This window comes from Rutidosis leptorrhynchoides, chromosome 2, assembly GCF_046630445.1.
Source record: "Rutidosis leptorrhynchoides isolate AG116_Rl617_1_P2 chromosome 2, CSIRO_AGI_Rlap_v1, whole genome shotgun sequence".
Taxonomy (NCBI): Eukaryota; Viridiplantae; Streptophyta; class Magnoliopsida; order Asterales; family Asteraceae; genus Rutidosis; species Rutidosis leptorrhynchoides.
In genome coordinates, this window is record NC_092334.1 from 677,687,599 (window position 1) to 677,707,237 (window position 19,639).

At 34.8% G+C, this 19,639-nt stretch overlaps 1 protein-coding gene across 1 annotated transcript; it reads right to left on the bottom strand.

The window, feature by feature from the left end:
* Positions 1-15,931: 15,931 nt before the first annotated feature.
* LOC139893961 (probable carboxylesterase 2) lies at positions 15,932-17,155 on the bottom strand. Its single transcript, XM_071877166.1, has one exon. It carries the CDS (start codon positions 17,112-17,114, stop codon positions 16,137-16,139), a length of 978 nt encoding a protein of 325 aa, XP_071733267.1. The 5' UTR covers positions 17,115-17,155; the 3' UTR covers positions 15,932-16,136.
* Positions 17,156-19,639: the final 2,484 nt, after the last annotated feature.

Genomic DNA, 19,639 nt, shown 5'->3' on the forward strand with positions numbered 1-19,639 from the left:
GTATCAAATTTCATATATATATATATATATATATATATATATATATATATATATATATATATATATATATATATATATATATATATATATATATAATAATAATATTAATATTAATTATTAATATCAATAATAATAATGAAAGTAATAACATTAATATAACAACTATATTTTTACTTGTAATTACATTTAATAACTATTACAATGTAATAATTCTTAATAACAATCATATATATATATATATATATATATATATATATATATATATCATATGTATATTTATGTATATATCCATTTTATTAGTAACTTAATTGTTCTATTTATTATTTTACATTTCTAATTCTATTAGATAAAAGGATTTTGTATTCAATCAAAATATAATATATATATATATATATATATATATATATATATATATATATATATATATATATTATATTTTGATTGAATACAAAACCCTTTTATCTAATAGAATTAGAAATGTAAAATAATAAATAGAACAATTAAGTTACTAATAAAATGGATATATACATAAATATACATATGATATTATTATATATATATATATATATATATATATATATATATATATATATATATATATATATATATATATATATATATATATATATATATATATATATATATATATCATATGTATATTTATGTATATATCCATTTTATTAGTAACTTAATTGTTCTATTTATTATTTTACATTTCTAATTCTATATATATATATATATATATATATATATATATATATATATATATATATATATATACACACACACATATACATAATTATTTACACAGTTGTTCGTGAATCGTCGAGCACGGTCAAAGGGTAATTGATTACATGAATATAGTTTCAAAATTTTTGAGACTCAACATTACAGACTTTGCTTATCGTGTCGAAATCATATAAAAATTAAGTTTAAATTTGGTCGGAGGGTCATCACATTAGTACTTCGATTTATCATGTCCGATGAGAGTCCCGGAATGATGGGGATGTTCTATATGCATCCTGTTAAGGTCGGTTACCAGGTGTTCAATCCATATGAATGAATTTTAAATACTTGCGAGGGTATTATTATTGAATAAATGAAATCTTGTGGTCTATTAAAATTATGAAAATGATGGATTACGATAAACTAATGAACTCACCAACCTTTTGGTTGACACTTGAAAGCATATTTATTCTCAGGTATTAAAGAAATCTTCCGTTGTGCATTTGCTCATTTTAGAGATATTACTTGGAGTCATTCATGGCATATTTCAAAAGACGTTGCATTCAAGTCGTTGAGTTCAATAAAGATTATTATTAAGTAAATGACAGATTAGGTCATTTATAGTTTGGATATTATGAAGTGGTATGCATACCTGTCAACTTTCGATGTAATGAAAGGTTGTCTTTTGAAAACGAATGCAATGATTGTAAAACGTATTATATAGAGGTCAAAACCTCACAATGTAACAATATGTTATTGTATTCGTCCTTATGGATTGGGACGGGTCGTCTCAACAGGGCCACTTCAGGAATGAATATCCCAACAAGAAGAAGGATGGCGGGCCAGCACGTGGAAGAGCCTTCAACATGAACGCAAGAGATGCCCGCAAGAATCCTGACTTGGTTACAGGTACATTCACTATCAATAACCTATTAGCTTATGTTCTGTTTGATACTAGTGCCGATAGGAGTTATGTATGTAGACACTTTTGCTCTAAGATAGATTGGTCGTTAGTTCCTTTGGAGGAGAGTATGCTTGTTGAGGTAGCCAATGGAAAACATGAGAAAGTTGACCAAATTGGCCGAGGAGGTATTATCAACCTAGGTGGAGTGGATTTTGAGATTGATCTAATACCCATCAAGTTGGGAAGCTTTGATGTGATTGTCGGTATGGACTGGTTGTCCAAGGTAAGAGCCGAAGTTATCTGCGGAGAGAAGATTCTTCGTATACCACGCGAAGATGGTGAGCCTCTGATCATTTACGGGGAGAGATGTAGTCCGAAGTTGAACCTTATTAGTTGCTTGAAGGCACAAAAGGTTATGAAGAATGGGCGTTTTGCTATTCTGACACATGTGAAGAAGCTAGAAGTTGAAGAGAAGAGCATGGATGATGTACGAATTGTGAACAAATTTCCCGACGTCTTTCCAGAAGAGTTGCCTGGATTACCGCCGCCGAGATCAGTGGAGTTTCAGATTGATCTAGTGCCAGGAACTGCACTTATAACTCGCGCACCTTATTGACTTTCACCTTCCGAACTGCAAGAGTTGCAGAGTCAACTACAGGAATTGCTAGACCGTGGATTTATCCAACCGAGTTCATCGCCTTGGGGTGCACCTGTTTTGTTCGTGAAGAAGAATGACGGATCTTTCCGCATGTGTATCGACTATCGAGAGCTGAACAAATTGACGATCAAGAATCGTTATCCTCTTCCTAAAATTGATGATCTTTTCGATCAACTGCAAGGATCTAGTGTTTACTCCAAGATCGATCTACGGTCAGGTTATCATCAATTGAGGGTGAAGGAGAGCGATGTACTTAAGATGGCGTTCCGAACACGTTATGGCCACTACGAGTTTCCGGTGATGCCATTTGGCTTAACTAACGCACCTGTCCTGTTTATGGATCTCATGAATCGTGTATGCAAGCCATATCTGGACAAGTTCGTTATCGTCTTCATAGATGATATCCTCATCTATTCCAAAAGTGAAACAGAACATGAGCAACATCTTCGACTCGTGCTAGAACTCTTGAGATAAGAGCAACTTTATTCCAAATTCTCTAAGTGCGAATTTTGGTTGAAGGAAGTTCAATTTCTCGGTCATATCGTGAGCGATCAGGGTATCAAAGTCGATCCTGCAAAGATCGAAGCTATCAGCAAGTGGGAAACCCCCACTACCCCGACTCATATCCGCCAATTCTTAGGCGTCGCCGGTTATTACCGTAGGTTCATTGAAGGTTTCTCTCTGATTGCACGTCCTTTGATTGCATTAACTCATAAGGGGAAGAAGTTTGTTTGGGAAACCGAGCAAGAATCGGCATTCTAAACCCTGAAGCAGAAGTTAACCACCGCACCTATTATGTCCCTTCCTGAAGGCAGTGATGACTTCGTTGTGTATTGCGATGCCTCCCGACAAGGCTTTGTGTGTGTATTGATGCAACGAAAGAAGGTTATTGCTTACGCCTCCCGACAACTAAAGATTCACGAGCGAAACTACACAACTCACGATCTTGAGCTTGGAGCTGTTGTCTTCGCACTAAAACTGTGGAGACACTATCTTTATGGGACTAAGAGCACTATCTTCACCGACCACAAAAGCCTCCAACACATCTTTAATCAGAAGCAACTGAATATGAGACAACGTCGATGGATCGAGACGTTGAACAACTATGATTGTGAACTTCATTACCATCCTGGCAAGGCAAATGTTGTAGCCGATGCCTTAAGCCGAAAGGAGAGAACGGTACCTCTTCGTGTCCGTGCCTTGAACATCACCATTCAGATGAATCTCAATAGCCAGATCCGCGTAGCTCAAGATGAGGCTCTCAAGGAGGAGAATATTGCTCAAGAGCACTTGAACATTCTCGTTTCTCGATTTGAGGTCAAGGAAACTAGACTCCGATACTTTGCAGGAAGAATCTGGGTGCCTAGTTATGGGGATTTACAGAGCCTTATTCTAGACGAAGCCCACAAGTCAAGGTATTCAATTCATCCAGGAGCTGGTAATATGTACCATGACCTCAAGGTTCAATATTGGTGGCCAAACCGCAAAAGGGATGTTGCAGCATATGTTGGAAAGTGTTTAACTTATTCCAAGATCAAAGCCGAACATCAGAAGCTGTCTGGGTTACTTCAACAACCCGAAATCCCGCAATGGAAGTGGGAAGGAATAACAATGGACTTCATCACGAAGCTACCGAAGACGGTAGGCGGTTATGATACCATTTGGGTTATCGTTGACTGTCTTACCAAATCTGCACACTTCCTAGCCATGAAGGAAACTGATACGATGGAGAGACTGGCGCAGTTATACATAAAGGAGATTGTATCTTGTCACGGTGTACCCTTATTGATTATCTCACGCGATACCCGTTTCGCTTCCAGATTTTGGCGTTCTTTACAAGAAGCCTTGGGAACACGTCTAGATATGAGTACAGCGTATCACCCGCAAATCGACGGATAGAGCAAGCGCACGATCCAAACCCTGAAGGACATGTTACGTGCTTGTGTTATTGATTTCGGGAAAGCTTAGGAGAGACATTTGCCGTTAGCCGAATTCTCTTACAACAACAGCTATCACGCAAGCATTAAGGCCGCACCTTTTGAAGCATTGTATGACCGTAAATGTCATTCTCCTATCTGTTGGGCCGAAGTAGGTGAAAAACAACTCACCGGTCCCGAACTCGTCCATGAAACAACCGAGAAGATTGTCCAAATTCAAGCGAGGTTCAAGACGGCCCGTGATCGTCAAAAGAGCTATGCCGACCTTAAACGTGGAGATCGCGAATTTCAAATCGGTGACCGCGTTATGTTGAAAGTCGCTCCTTGGAAAGGTGTAATCCTTTTCGGAAAGCGTGGGAAGTTGAATCCGCGATATATTGGTCCATTTGAAGTCTTGGAGCGTGTTGGACCCGTTGCTTACCGTTTGGATCTTCCGACTCAATTGAGCGCAGTTCACCCCACTTTTCACGTGTCGAATCTGAAGAAATGTCTTGCTGAACCAGAACTTGTCATACCTCTCGAGGAGCTTACGATTGACGACAAACTCCACTTCGTGGAAGAACCTGTCTAAATTATGGACCGTGAGGTTAAGACCTTGAAACGCAACAAGATTCCGATCGTCCGAGTCTGATGGAATGCAAAACGAGGACCTGAGTTTACTTGGGAGCAAGAGGATCAGATGAAACAGAAATATCCTCACCTCTTCACAATTATACCATCTACCTCAGCTTAAAATTTCAGGACGAAATTTTCATTAACATGTGAGTAATGTAACGACCCGACTTTTTTGACTTGCTTTTGTGCTTTGTGCCTATACGAAACTGCGTATTTGTGCGTACTGAGCTATATTATACTCTGGGATCTTACTATATGTGGATTACTTTCGTTTATATGTTAAAACGTGTCATTAAGTACGTAAGTTACTTAACTTGATCCTCGGAAGCCTTTACGACCGTTAGTGTCACTTAACGTTTAGAACGAGCTATGCTTGTCGGTACACGTTTAACTTTGGTCATAATCGGAATATTATGACTACGAAATACTAATTGTTATTTTATAATAACAATTACTTGGGCTTTTTGTATGTTTAATTACGCTTAGTGATTTACTAGAACATACTAGTTAGTCTTGTTGGACTTTCTACCTTGTTGGACTGTAGCCCACCCTACTCTAGCTAGTGGACTATTTAATTAGCCCAATTATTAGTGGATTATGACCCAATGTAAGACAAATGCCCATTTATAAGAGCCAACATACTAGCATTTTTGCTTACCATTATCCTTAATGTTGCATGAGATCCTAACAATAATCACCACCTTTAGACCACCACTAATCAAAAAGCAACTTGTCCCCCCCCCCTTTTGTCCCCCCAAAGTTGACGGCCAAAGGGCCTCCCCACCCCTATAAATATCAAGCTATTTCCTCACATTTCACACTTGATTTCATTCTCATTTTTCACACACTTGTTCTCTTATTTTTTCTCTAGTCTTTCTCACTCTAAAACTTGTAAGTTTCTTGATTTTCTTCTTCTTCTTCTTCTTCCTCTCTTGGTCACGACATCATCATCATTGGAAGATCAAGCTCTTTAGCTTTTAGATCTTGGTATATCTTGTAGATTCAAATTTGGATTTGAATCCTTCAAGAACATGGAAGATTCAAGCTTCCCAGCTTTGAATCTTCACTTATTTTGTTAGATCTAAATCTTTTAGCTTATAATCTGTGTATTTTGTTGTAAAGATCCAAACTTGTGTTTGTGGTCTTCATGTAACTTGAAGATTCAAGCTTTCTAGCTTTGAATCTTCATTTCTTTTGTTGGATCTAAGTTTTCTAACTTATGATCTCATTATTTTATTATAAAGATCAAAACTTGTGTTTATGATCTTCATGTAACTTGAAGATCTAAGCTTTATGTATCAAGATCTTCAAGAACACCAAAGATTCAAGCTTTCTAGCTTTGTAATCTCATAACTTGTGTGAAAAGGATCCAAGCTCTCTAACTTAGAGTTCCATTACTTTATTTGATCAAGTTTGTGTTCATACTTGTTTGATTGAAGGAAAGTTTGTAGCTTTAGTTGTAAATAGAACTTGTATTTGTGTTAAGACTAAGAATATGATGTAACCTTGGTTCATCATCCTTCTAAAACTCTTAAGTGAGTTGTATTCTTACTTGGTCTTAACATATTGTGTGTTGATGGTTGAATCTTGGTCAAAGTGATGCTAACACATCAATGAGTTGTACAATTGAAGCTACAAGCATCAAGGATGAGAACCGTGATGAGCATCAAGCCCCAAGAAACCCACCGGAGCAATTGTTGCTGTTTTTCGGGGTCTGATCAGACTCCTAGGCTTCTGGAAAGTTGATTTTCAGATAGTTCGTTTCAAGTAGATGACTTTTCGTTTAAGACTCACCTAAATCCGATATACGGTCTAGGATTTATAACCTTTTTAATACCACTACGCCCTTGTAACGTTGTGCTGAAATTTCTGACCTACTCGCACTTAAACCGTCGCCACGGTCAAAAGAAGACGGGTTAGGTTCTGAAAATTGAACAGCGGTTAGAGGACTCACATACAGAGCCATGGCCACTGACTACGCGTCTTTTCGATCTGTATAGAGGTCGTAACAGCTGTCCAAAGTCAGCCTTTGGTTTCGATCTCTATTCTTGTTAAACTTACTTTAGCTTTGATGATGATGATGATGACACTTAAACTTAATTTATGCACTTTTAAACTTATGGGGACAACATACTGACCTAGTGACCTTTGACTTAGGTTGACGACCTTTCTGACCGACTTACTACCTGCATACGTTTCATATCAACTTTTACTGCTTATTCACTGTGAGTTATAGCATCCCTTTTTACTTTAAGTATTTTTGGGACTGAGAATACATGCGCTTTTTACGTTTTACATACTAGACACGAGTACTTAAACTTTATATATGTGTGGGTAACATAACGGCACAAAGATTCCCCTTAGCTCGGTAACGTTTAATCATTGGTTTTCTAACCGTGAACGCGAATCTTAGATATGGATCCATAGGGTTTGACATCCCCACTCGGGCTAGTCGCGCTAGCATTCAACAGGTGTTTAATACTTCGAGGACAAACGCACTCGCCAAGTGCACTTTTAGGGGGTGATATACATACGTTAAGTCTAGTTACCGGGTACCCACAATTAAGCATACACTTTTCATACTGATTTAAACTGCTGATTGAAGCACTGAAATCTCGGGGTCTACATTACTTTACTGATTGCAAACTATAGCTCGCCAACATTCGTGTTGACATTTAAGCGTGTATTTCTCAGGTGCTTAGACGATGTTGCTTCCGCTATTAGACTTGCTGTCTTGGTGTTATAGACTTGTTGTTATGGACCTGCTGTGTTAGATTTCCGCTGCATTACTTAGAGATGTCTCAATCATGAAACTTTTATTTTGCATTCGTAGCTTATGTTATTTTCAAACAATGGCTTTGTAAGGACCTTTGGGTCACACACTTATGTTAACGCTTCTATTCATAGGAAGCACGTTATCATTTGTAAAACGCTATCTTTTTATGAATGCAAAACTGGTTTTCAAACAACATATAGTGTTTGACCTTGTAATGATCCTGTTGTTGATGAACCATACACGATGATTTTGTACGGGGCGTCACATACAGTTAGTAGTAGTTAATTTGCCATTTCATATAAACTTCCTTTATGTCATACCACATAAAAACAATGCTAGACATATTTCAGTTGAAGGCACTTGACATGAGATTCAAAAGTTACAATATTGCAACTCCAACTTGCAAAATTCTATTTATATGGCAGTAACCATCGAGAGTAAATGTATATCTATTCCCTCTTATTCGAGTACTATTTTGTATATATAGGCTATTCATAGTCATATGGGATGCAATATCAAATAAGCATATTATAAATCGATGAGACTACTTAAAAAAAGAAAAACTTACAACTCTACATAGTTTTTATAGCATAGAAGCTTAGCATTTCCTCCCGCAAATTTTGGCTCTTAGCATGTTGCATAACAAAGTTCGACTCATCCATGGACCAATTATGTAGTTTCAACATAAATATTTGACTACTCAGAAATATATGAAGTCATCATAAATACTTAACAAAATCAATATATATAAAGTCAATGAACATATTACATACTCACAAAATTCAATTGACCGTATTCAGAGTGGATATGTATCAAAACCTACCTGTTTACGATCTGCATTGATCCAAACAGCCCGGATTTGTTATTGACATTACATCAAACAACTTGTGTGCATTCATAAAACTTATAAAATCAAACTCCATTAATAGTTAATGAATATACATAAAAGAAAGATACGATGATAATACTCGATTCAAATAACCATTATAAAGTAAAGTAAAAACACATAAACATCAAGTTGGAACTTTAAAAAATCATACCGATCAATCAGCGGCATCGGCATCTAACCTGATCAACACTTGCAGCAAAAACGATCTAAACAATATTAAACGAAGAACCCTAAAACTGAATATATTCTTAATATATATTTGAACGAAAATTTGATAGATAAAAGTTTTGAAATACTAACCCTAAACCAATTGTTGAATTTGGGGAAACAATCAGAATCGTATTCATGTATGTGTTCAGAGAATTTACCTGTTTCAAAGATTATGGCAAGTCGAGAGATGGGATTGAATGATCAAAAATTTTCCTGGCAATTGAGGCGATTTAGGAATTGTGGAGTTTTTTTTTTTAGGGTTTTGTTGAAAGGTTAAAAGACAATGTTGTTTACATACACCGGCCTTTTTTTCACGGCATTTTATTTTATCTTGTATTTAATTTAATGACAATCTAAATGTGATTAATTAGTGTTAATGACATCATCAAGATGTCTCACATTTTTTCTATTTAATTTTTGAATTTTCTTTTAGTTTAAAAAATAGTTAATTATTACATCATCATTTTAGAATTTTAATAGAAACTATAGAAGATTAAATTTTTTTACAAATATACATCAATTCCAAACATTAAAAAGTTAAATATTTAAAAATATGAGTTGTAATCCCTTGCATCCATTAATTTGCTTGAAATCCAAAGAACCAATGAGAGCGAGACATGTGGCTCGAAAATCACATGTGATTGAAAAAAATTCAAAAATTTTTATTTTTTTCGAATACTTTTTTTTTCTTCGCAATTTTTTTTACAATCACATGTGATTTTGCATGTCAATCATATGTGATTTTGCATCTCAATCACATGTGATTATACATGTAAATTTCAATCACATGTGATTGTGCAGGTAAATCACATGTGATTGAGAAAAAAAATTGAGAAAAAAAAATATATTTTTAAAATTTTTTTCGAAAAAAAAAAATTTTTGAATTTTTTTTTTCCAATCACATGTGATTTTCGCGCCACATGTCGCGTTCTCATTGATCCCTTAAATTTCAACTTAATTTATGGATTCAAATGAATATTCTTCTTTAAAATATATTTATAGTTTGTAACTAATTCAGCTGAGTTTAAAAAATTAAATATAGTAATTTTTAATTATTTTCTATAAACTATGTTTAATATTATCCATAGATTAATAGAGTATTGCATTTAAACTTAATTCATTCTTACACTTAAATGAATATCATATACATATACTCTCCTTATCTCATGGATATATATTAAAAAAACGTATACACGTGAATAATTATTCAATTATCATGCCCTTATTCTTTCGTTTGATCTTTTGAATATTTTCTTTTCAGTTAATCATCAATCAATATCAATCAGTTATTCTTCAAATACTCTTTCACGAATAAATAACGTTTTAGGCAAAGTTGTAAAAGTCGCGAGTCGGAGACACATCGATCGAGACATAAAAAATACGCGTCGGCTGAGTCGGGGGACGCGTCGTGGACGCATCGGTCGTTGACCAACGTTGGCTTTATTAATAATTTCTTAAATATATATTTATATAAAATAGTTGATTATATACCATAAATTTCTTAAATAAGAACTTGAATTTAAAAATAATCAAACTTCAAACTCAATTAATGTTACCGAGTACACATAATCAGTAAGGGCACAGAGAAAAGAGCGGCTCAAAAAATGAAAACAAACTCTAATTTTAAAATATATATCAGATCATGATGAAAATTTGATTGACATTGACCGTTTTTGACCAACTTTGACCGTCTTTGACAGACTTTGACCAAACTTTTAGCTTTGACCGTCTTTTGAGTCGTTTTCAGAAAAAACGAAACGAAGAACCAAAAAAACGACGCATCAGCGACGCGTCGACCAAGTCGGCCGACTTTTACCACACTGATTTTAGGTATGGAACTAACATACGTTAGTTTGAAAAATAAAAGTATCATCGATAACTTCAGTGTAATTAAAACATGTGAGACCAAAGATATTTCAAGTTATGCCGGTGGTTTAAAATTGCCATGATAAAAGCAAGGTCAAAGGTCAAAAATGTGCATAATAAATTATTGTTTACTAAAATGTCAAACTTGATAACCGTTTTCCCTTTAGAAGTTTTATATGTTAGGTTCGTGAGGCATCACATGTTTTTATGAATACACCAATAGTCCTGCAATGAAAAGTTAAACCATTGAAAACTCCTCCAATGAATACACCAAATATGTTTTTGATGTACGAAAAAAATAGTGAACAATCGTAATCAAATCATCAATATTTAGGTCCCAAATTTCCACACGTAGCTCCAAAATACATGGGATATGTTCTCGAAGATTTAAAAGTTCGTAACTTAATTGGATGGTCCTTGAAGTTACAGCGAAATCACTGGTTTGGTCCTTTCAAATTTTAATGATGTCATTAATCTTTTATTCTAAAACTTAGTATGTGGATAGTCCTTTTAATTTTAATGATGCCAGTAACACTATTCTTATCTACGACGTATGTCATGAAATTAATACTGTGACATATTAACATCACCTAAACATTTTATTCTCATAACTAACTTATCACATTTCACTAATATTTATAACATACTCCTTCACCATCAAATGGACATATATAAAATAATTAGTTATGTACCACTTTTAATACATCTTAAAGCATTATGTACAATAAACAAAATCAAATTGCTCCGTTTTCAATTATGGTTGACATTCGCATACAGTATCACGGTTTTCTCAAGGAATCTTCAATGAAACTCGCTAGTATTGATGTCATTCAACGGAACTCTATATCAAACTTTTAACAACGGAATGATATTAGTAGTGTAATAGCTCTCCGTTTACGTAAGTGACATGCTCTTCACATGTAATACTTTGGTCATTTTACTATACACAAATTTCATAATTAATAAGAAATATGAAAAAACCCAATACATACATTTTTTCCCGCTACCTACTAACCTAAGTTTATTTTTCATATCAAGGAAAAAGTTAATATAACCTTAAATCTCAACATACATTCAAAATCCATTTCTTATTGTTAGCCAATATATTTAGCCCGAGTTCAATATGTATTATGGGCTTACTGAGTTTGCTAGGGTTTCTATGTAATATTAGGGTTTCTTTACTCTATAAATATTGAATGATAATAAAGTGATTGTTACGGGGAATTCATTGTTCTAACATGGTATCAGAGCTAGGTTTTCTAACCCTCTGACCTACCGCATCCTCTTCAAGTTTGTCCTCCTCCGGTCACCGCTCACTCGGTGATCCGGAGGGATCCATATTTTCTACTTCTTCTTTAATAGCCGTCGAACAAAAGCATATCGAGTTTATTTATTTTTGTAGCCACTAATTTTTTTGTTCTTCAGCCACCCATTTATCATTTAATCTCTTCCGCCTCTCCCATTTTGTCAGCAAATAGCAACTATTATTTTTTTTGGATTTATGTAAATTTAATTCCGTTGATCGATATATAGAATTAATCATCCGTCTATTTTCATTGCAAACTTGCTGCCGTAGTACCGTGTCAAATCAACATGCGTGTCTCGTTGTTGATTTTGTTTTCAATTCTTAGTTTGTTTTTATGAATAAAAAAAAAAAAACTTCAATCGTTGATTTATTTCTTACTTTTGTTCCTTCGAGTTCCACAATATCCTTCTGCCATCACGACTTGTAATGTGTCACATTCAAACACATAGCATATTTTCCTTTTTTTGTGTACATCAAGATCCAAAAGAAGGAAACAATCAATTCCATTTTTAATCCTTGCTCCGTAATTTATTCTGGTTTTATTTTATTTTTTATTAACCTTTTAGCCAAAATCTTTCAACTCTAATTAAATAATCGGCATGGGGCTGAGCCGCCTAGTTTGACTAGGTTCCAAACTCCGGAAAAAAAAATATATTCAAAAATTTATTTTGAAGCATTGAAGAGCATTGTTATCGTCGACAGAAGTTGCATACTAAAGTGGTACTTGATCCTTAGGCACAGCGAGCCACGGCGTAAAAGAAAAAAAATGCTACGGAAAAGGAGAAGACGTCAAGAAATATGCGACTCTACAAGTGAATATCAATCGTTTTAATGCGACATATTAAAAAAAAAAAAGTTTTAGATTTTTATTTATTTATTTCATGTTTAGTGTTTTCTTCCGGTCCGAACTTTAGTGATTTCGCCGTTCGGACTGCTGGGGAGTGTTAGAGTATAGATTATGTGAGGCCTGTTTAGTATAGTCCGGCCCGTTTGTGGGTTTAGGGCTTCTAGGATTTCATTTACTCTCTATATATTGACATCAATAATAGAATAATACCTACAGGGTTTTAGTGTTTAACATGTGAAACCCGTGAATGTGATTGTATTATTGATGCGATGTATATAGGGATTACAAACCCTAATATGCTAAGAAACCCTAATGGACCCAAGCCCACAATCGTACTTGGGCCTAATATATTCTGTCTAACGCTCCCCCGCAGTCCGAGCGACGAAATCGCGAAAGCTCGGACTGGAAGAAAATGCTAAATACAAAATAAACAAATAAAAGTAACTTTTTTTTCCCTTTGTTTGATGCGCCAAATAGACAGATATTCGCGGATGTGGTTGCATATTGCTTGACTGGGTATTCCTTTTCCGTAGCGTTTTTTTTTCTTTTACGCCGTGGCTTGATTTGCCTAAGGATTGAGCAGGACTTGTGCATAGAACTTTTGTCGACGATAATAGTCATCTTCAACGCTGAAAAAGAGAGTTTTTTTTTTTTATTCCTCTGATACCATATTGAATAGTGAAACCCGTGAATGTGATTGTATTATTGATGTGATGTATATAGAGATTACAAACCCTAATATGCTAAGAAACCCTAATGGACTCAAGCCCACAATCGGACTTGGACCTAATATATTCTGTCTAACAGAAACCCGTGAATGTGATTGTATTATTGATGCGATGTATATAGGGATTACAAACCCTAATATGCTAAGAAACCCTAATGGACCCAAGCCCACAATCGGATTTGGGCCTAATATATTCTGTCTAACACTTATAACCAAATCAAAAATCAAAAATGTACATTATAGAAGAAATAAAAATATTGCATGTATATACATGGTATTTTTTTTCTTTAAAAAAGCATATACATGATACATTAACCTCTAGTGAGAAGTTGATGGAAGCTGCGATAGAGGTACACCTATCGGAGGCATCTTCCCGCACGAGCAAGATTGATGATCGGAGACTCGGAGCCTGAAAATTTAGAAGGGTTCAAAATGTTAGAATGTCTCAAAATTTTAAGGTTTATATATAATACTTTTCCAAAATAGTCATTTAAATAATATAAAAATTTGTCAATCTCGTTTATTACTAAATGATACTATGTTAAATTAGATAATTTAGACTACATTCATTACATTACAAGAGTCTATTTACTTTTTGCACACAGTTTTAAAAAATCTCACTAACTTCATTTGATCTCCACCAATCAAAAAACTTCTCTCTCCTAAATAACTTCTTCTGATTGGTTAAAATACAAAGTGGACATTTATGGGACATCCTCAAATAGGAATGTGGGCATTTGTGGTGGGACAAAACATACACTGTCACACATTTCATTGAAATATCAGATTTTTATTCACCCTTATCGCACGCGTAATCAACTAACCCAATGTCAGTTGGGTGTTGGCTACGGTTATGTTTGGATGCAAACTTTTTTGTCTTTTATGAAAAAATCTTGTATCTAATAATAATAAGTTTTGTTTTGTTAAAAAGGCTTAAAAACTTTTAGGTTGAGGGAAAAAAATTAAAAGCTATTAAACTAATAACGTTTATAAAAAAATTTATATTTTTTGTTATTTTACTTTTCATTCTAACATATTCAACTACTCTGTTAAAAAATTAAATAAATATAAAAAGCTAACAACTGTGAGCTATGAGTTAGTTTTGCCAAACATACCATACTTACCACTACCACTACCACTACCACTACTGTCGTATCCATTTCCAAATGAAAATTCATCTTCTTTATTACCGGTTGTCAAATCGAGATCGATGTTCGTTGGTTAAGAGCAATCCATCCACCGATGCACTCAATTCGTCGCCGGATCAACCATAGTCCGCTATCCACACTCGGATCAAGTAATGTAAAAATGATGGATATGGTTTTTACATATCGGTATACCTTCGTGTAAGTAACATTAGTTTCATGTGGCGATGAATTTATTATGATAGGTAGATCAGGTTGTAAACAATTGTTGGAAATTGCGAATGAATGTTTGTGTGTTTTTAAGATAAACTAGTCCGGGCCCGGCCCGCGCGATGCAGCGGAGGCTTTCGGCTTGTGTATTCATATTTAACGTAGCGTTGTGTATTTACAGAGGAGAAAACGGCTCATGTCTTAAGCGCCGTTTTAGATGTCGTCGTCTTAAATGTTTTTTTAAAAAGTGTCCGTTTCGAACGTAGTTAGTTTCGTTTTGTTCATAAAAATTTTTCGAGTGTAACGGTGCTGTCGGAAAAATTTAGTTTGCGACAAACAGAAAGATACGGGCTGTCGTTGTGTTAAGCGTTTTTTTAAAAGTCTCTGTTTCGCGTATAGTTAGTCCCGTTGGGTTTGTGAGACCTTTTCGAGTTGAACGGTGGTCTCGGAAAAATTTAACTCGCACCGAGCGAGAAGATAGGGTCCGTTAAAAATTCGGGTGGAGTTAGTTTCTTTTATTTTAATAAAATTATATAATTACTCTTTTTTCTCCCGAAAAAATGTAAACTCGAAGGGTCGTTATGTAAAGTAAGTGGAAGTTGAGGTACCGGGTATAGTATGAACGCAAACGTAAAACTACATTCTAAAACAACTAAAACTAACCATTCCATCATGACTTTCAGTATATAAAAGTCAAATTGCTGAGTTACCCTCTGCTCCATGGCATGTGATTTGATTTAATAATGTTTTCGAAGGCAATTATATTAAAGGACTTTATAAGAAACAATGTTAAAAATAAAGGACTAAAAACATTATTAAAAAGCTTGCAGGATGAAATCAATAATTCTAACATAACAAAAGAACTACAGAGTATTAGTTAATTTTCTTTATTTTGTTCTATTGGTAATTTGGTACGTATAAAACATGATGCTACAATACTCATCAATCTGAAAATTGCGAGTATAGTTTCATTCATGTTTTGAATAAATAGCATAAACTCATGTCACCATATAATACTCGATAACGTTAGTCACCCACTACATCTCCAAATAACACACACAATAATTCATTATGGCAAGTGTAACGACAATAACAAAACATGAATCACCAACACGAATATTAACACCAACTTTTCGAATCAATAACAAAACATGAATCTCCAAAACAAATATTAACACCAACTATTCGAATCTTAAACAACCAACAACTACTAATAATAGTCTAATACATCCAATACAAATAACTTATTTCAACTCCATCGTAAACATACAAAAACATCCTTTCCTTTTATTTTACAAAATACATACTTAACACATTAACTTATTGTTGATTTATAAATGTACCCAACCTTTTCATCATATTTACCGCTTTAACCCCATTCGGGTCAAATATATGAAACACGTGATCTTCCCCTTCTATTTCCATAATCTCAGCTTTCCCTTCCCATTTACTCTTCACTAATTTCTCATAATAATTCCATCCCCGATCTCTTAAAATATCTAATTCGGATACCGTCACAATAACCCGTCCGCAACCCAAACCCGATAAATCCGGAGCTCCATCCACAAAAGGGTTAATCAATGGATCGTCCAACCCTTTCTCCGAATCCGTTGGGCACACGAACTTCCACCAATTATCCACCATACCCTTCCTAAAATGATCCGTTTTCTCCGCCCCAATCGGATCCTTCCCCCAAAAATACGGGTTTATTAAAATCAAACCTGATATTTTAAACAAAACATCCGGGTCAGGTTTCACCCCGACCCGAGTAGCCAGCTGGTGAGCTATAGTAGCTCCAGCACTATCTCCGGCAACGAAAACACGATTAAAATCAACGTTTTCTTTCAACCATTCTTCCGTCCCGGACTCGGGTCCACCCGAGACATGGGTCGAGACCCATTTGAGAGCACTGAACGCGTCCTCAAACGCGGTCGGAAGCGGGTGTTCCGGCGCTAACCGATAGTCAACCGACACCGCGATAACATTTGATTCGGATACTAGGTTGTTGAGAGATTGGTGGTACTTAGGTTCCGCCGGCGATGCGATTACAAATGCGCCGCCGTGGAAGTAAATCACAAGAGGGAGTTTTTGTTTTGTGTCGGAGAGAGTTGGACGGTAGAGTCTTGCCGAAATTCCGGTTTCCGGTGAGATTGTGATGTCTTTTGAGGTGACGCCGGTGACGGAATCGAACGTTGCCGGAACAACTTCGATTCCGACAAGTCTTTCGATGGTTCCATCTTTGTAGACTCTTATATATGGTGGAACATCATGTAGTATGTCTATACTTACTGAACCCATGACTGAGTTTTTGTGTTTGTGAGAGGGAGTAGAAAAGATGGTACGAGATGAATAAGATGTAATAAAGCCGTTATATAGCAATCTAAAGGGGGTGTTAGTTATGGAGTATTATTTTTTTATATTAAGTTGGAAGATTTTTAATGTCTATTTTTAGTTCAAAGTTGTAGTGCTTTTAATTATTATTATTAATTATTATTATGATTATAAATTATAAATAATATAATATAGTATTATAATATATTAATATGACCTAGAGAGGCGGAATTAAAGAATAATGATATTCAGGATAATTAAGACAAAATTACTTGACTCGTGGTTTACAGAACATTGCAGTCCCGACTTTAATTTTTTTTGTTCTTTTGTTGCAATTTTTTTTTGAAAGACATGTAGTTTTTTTTTTTTTTTTTTTTTTTTGGCAAAAATCTAGAATGTCATATAAGGCAATTTTTCACAAATAGTGAAAAATTGTTAAGTACAGATGGAGACCAAAACAGACTTACATTGATTCCTGTCCATTTGGGTCAAAAACAAAAAACAAGCAGTAGGCTTATACATCCATTAACCTTAATAAGCTTGCATAACATGACATATAACATTTAACTGAGCAACCTTCACTTTACAATAGAATACTTGAGCAAAAGTGCATACATGGTTGAGTTGTCAGACATAGCTTTAATAACTTTCGCATAATTTACCATTCACCGCCCATTGAAACACTTTAAGTTTTATCCGCCCTACAATTACCGCCCAATAAGAGTATAGACCTTTGAAAGCCAAATCGATTCTAACTAGCCAAATAGCTCAAATAGAAGCCGACCCAATTAAACTCCAAAATCTTCCTACCTTAATACCCATACGGTTGCACTAATCATGAGACAATTTCAAGATTGTTGTAGGCATAACCCACGAAGTATTCCGCCACTTAAATAATGCCGCCCAAATAACTTTATTCTCAAGTTCTAGTGTTCCATGTTGCTATCTTCATCGTTTGATTTTCGAAGATCTTTCACTACTATCAAACATACCCTCCAAAAAATTCCCAAATTCATTTTTTTCGTTAAGGTGTTTCTATTCTATTCTATTCTACATATACTTAAAGGGATTGAATTGCGTGCCGCCCCATTCCATTTCCTTGTCGTCTCACACACCCATTTCACACTTGATTTTTTCAATTTAACCCCCTCTACTTTTCTCAAACCTTCAATTATGCAGACTTAAAGTGTAAAATTAATATTTACCTCATAAAAACCACCCACACACTTCAACTCGCCTTATCTTCCTACTCGCCGCGAGTTACTTTTCACCGCTACTACCATTAAATTTGAAATACTTTTACCAACAAAACAAGACTAACTATGTTCGAAACGGACACTTTTTTAAAAACGCTAACCACAACGACATCTAAAACGGGTCTTAACAAACGGGTCGTTTCCCCCTCTGTACATACACAACGCTACGTCAAATATGAATACGCAGGCCAAAAGCCCCCGCTGCATCGCGCGGGTCGGATCCGGACTAGTTATTAACAAACAATCGCAACAAACTGTACAATATGTGATATGGGAAGACCCACCCACAAGCTCAAAATAGTTCCACACATATGAACATATAAGTTGCTAAGATGCAAAGATTGTAACCTAACAACCTACATACACGAAAAATTTAAATACATAGCAAGTTTTGTGGCTTATGCAACCAAGTGTGTCAATCGATCTTCTTACTCTGCAACGCTTCGCAATCCACTCAAAACTTTTCACTTGAATTTCGTTAAGTGCAACCGGCGTGTTCCATTCTTTATTAGAAAAAACTTTTTGATTTCTATTCTTCCAAATAAAATAACCACACGTCCACATAACCTCTTGTCAAACTTTCACACCCTGAGAGCGATATCGGAGGGCAGCCCCTAGTCATGCTTTTCATTTTGCTCGTTATTATTCATTTGTTTAGTAGATCAACGTTGGTGACTTTCTTAATGATTTGCAATATATATTATATATAATATAAATATATGTTAAATATAGCCACAAACACACACAAGTTGAGTTTATGAGTTTAATTGGTGTTATTTAATATTTTTTATCATTGAATCCTCGATCCTCGATGATATAATCGATCCTCGATGATATAAGAGAGAGATTTCAAAATTCATGACTTTATATCTTTATGTTTCGTAATAAAATAAACATCGCAATTCGGGTCGACTGTGAGACGAATTCATGACTTTATGTATTTATTTATGGTATACTATGTTTCGTAATAAAATAAACATCGCAATTCGGGTCGACTGTGTGACGAATTAATGATTTATGTACAAAAAATTTTTAGTGTATTATTCAGGATGTCATGTTTTTTAGTTTTTCTCATGTTTTTGTTAACGAGATAGGAAGACTATGCGTATGGTAATATTTTTTTTGTATTTGTCATAAATTAAATAATATGAATTAATTGTTCGATAAAACATTAAAATGATAAACTGTTAACACGTAACTCGCATCTAAAAATTATTCTGAAAGTCACATGTTTTT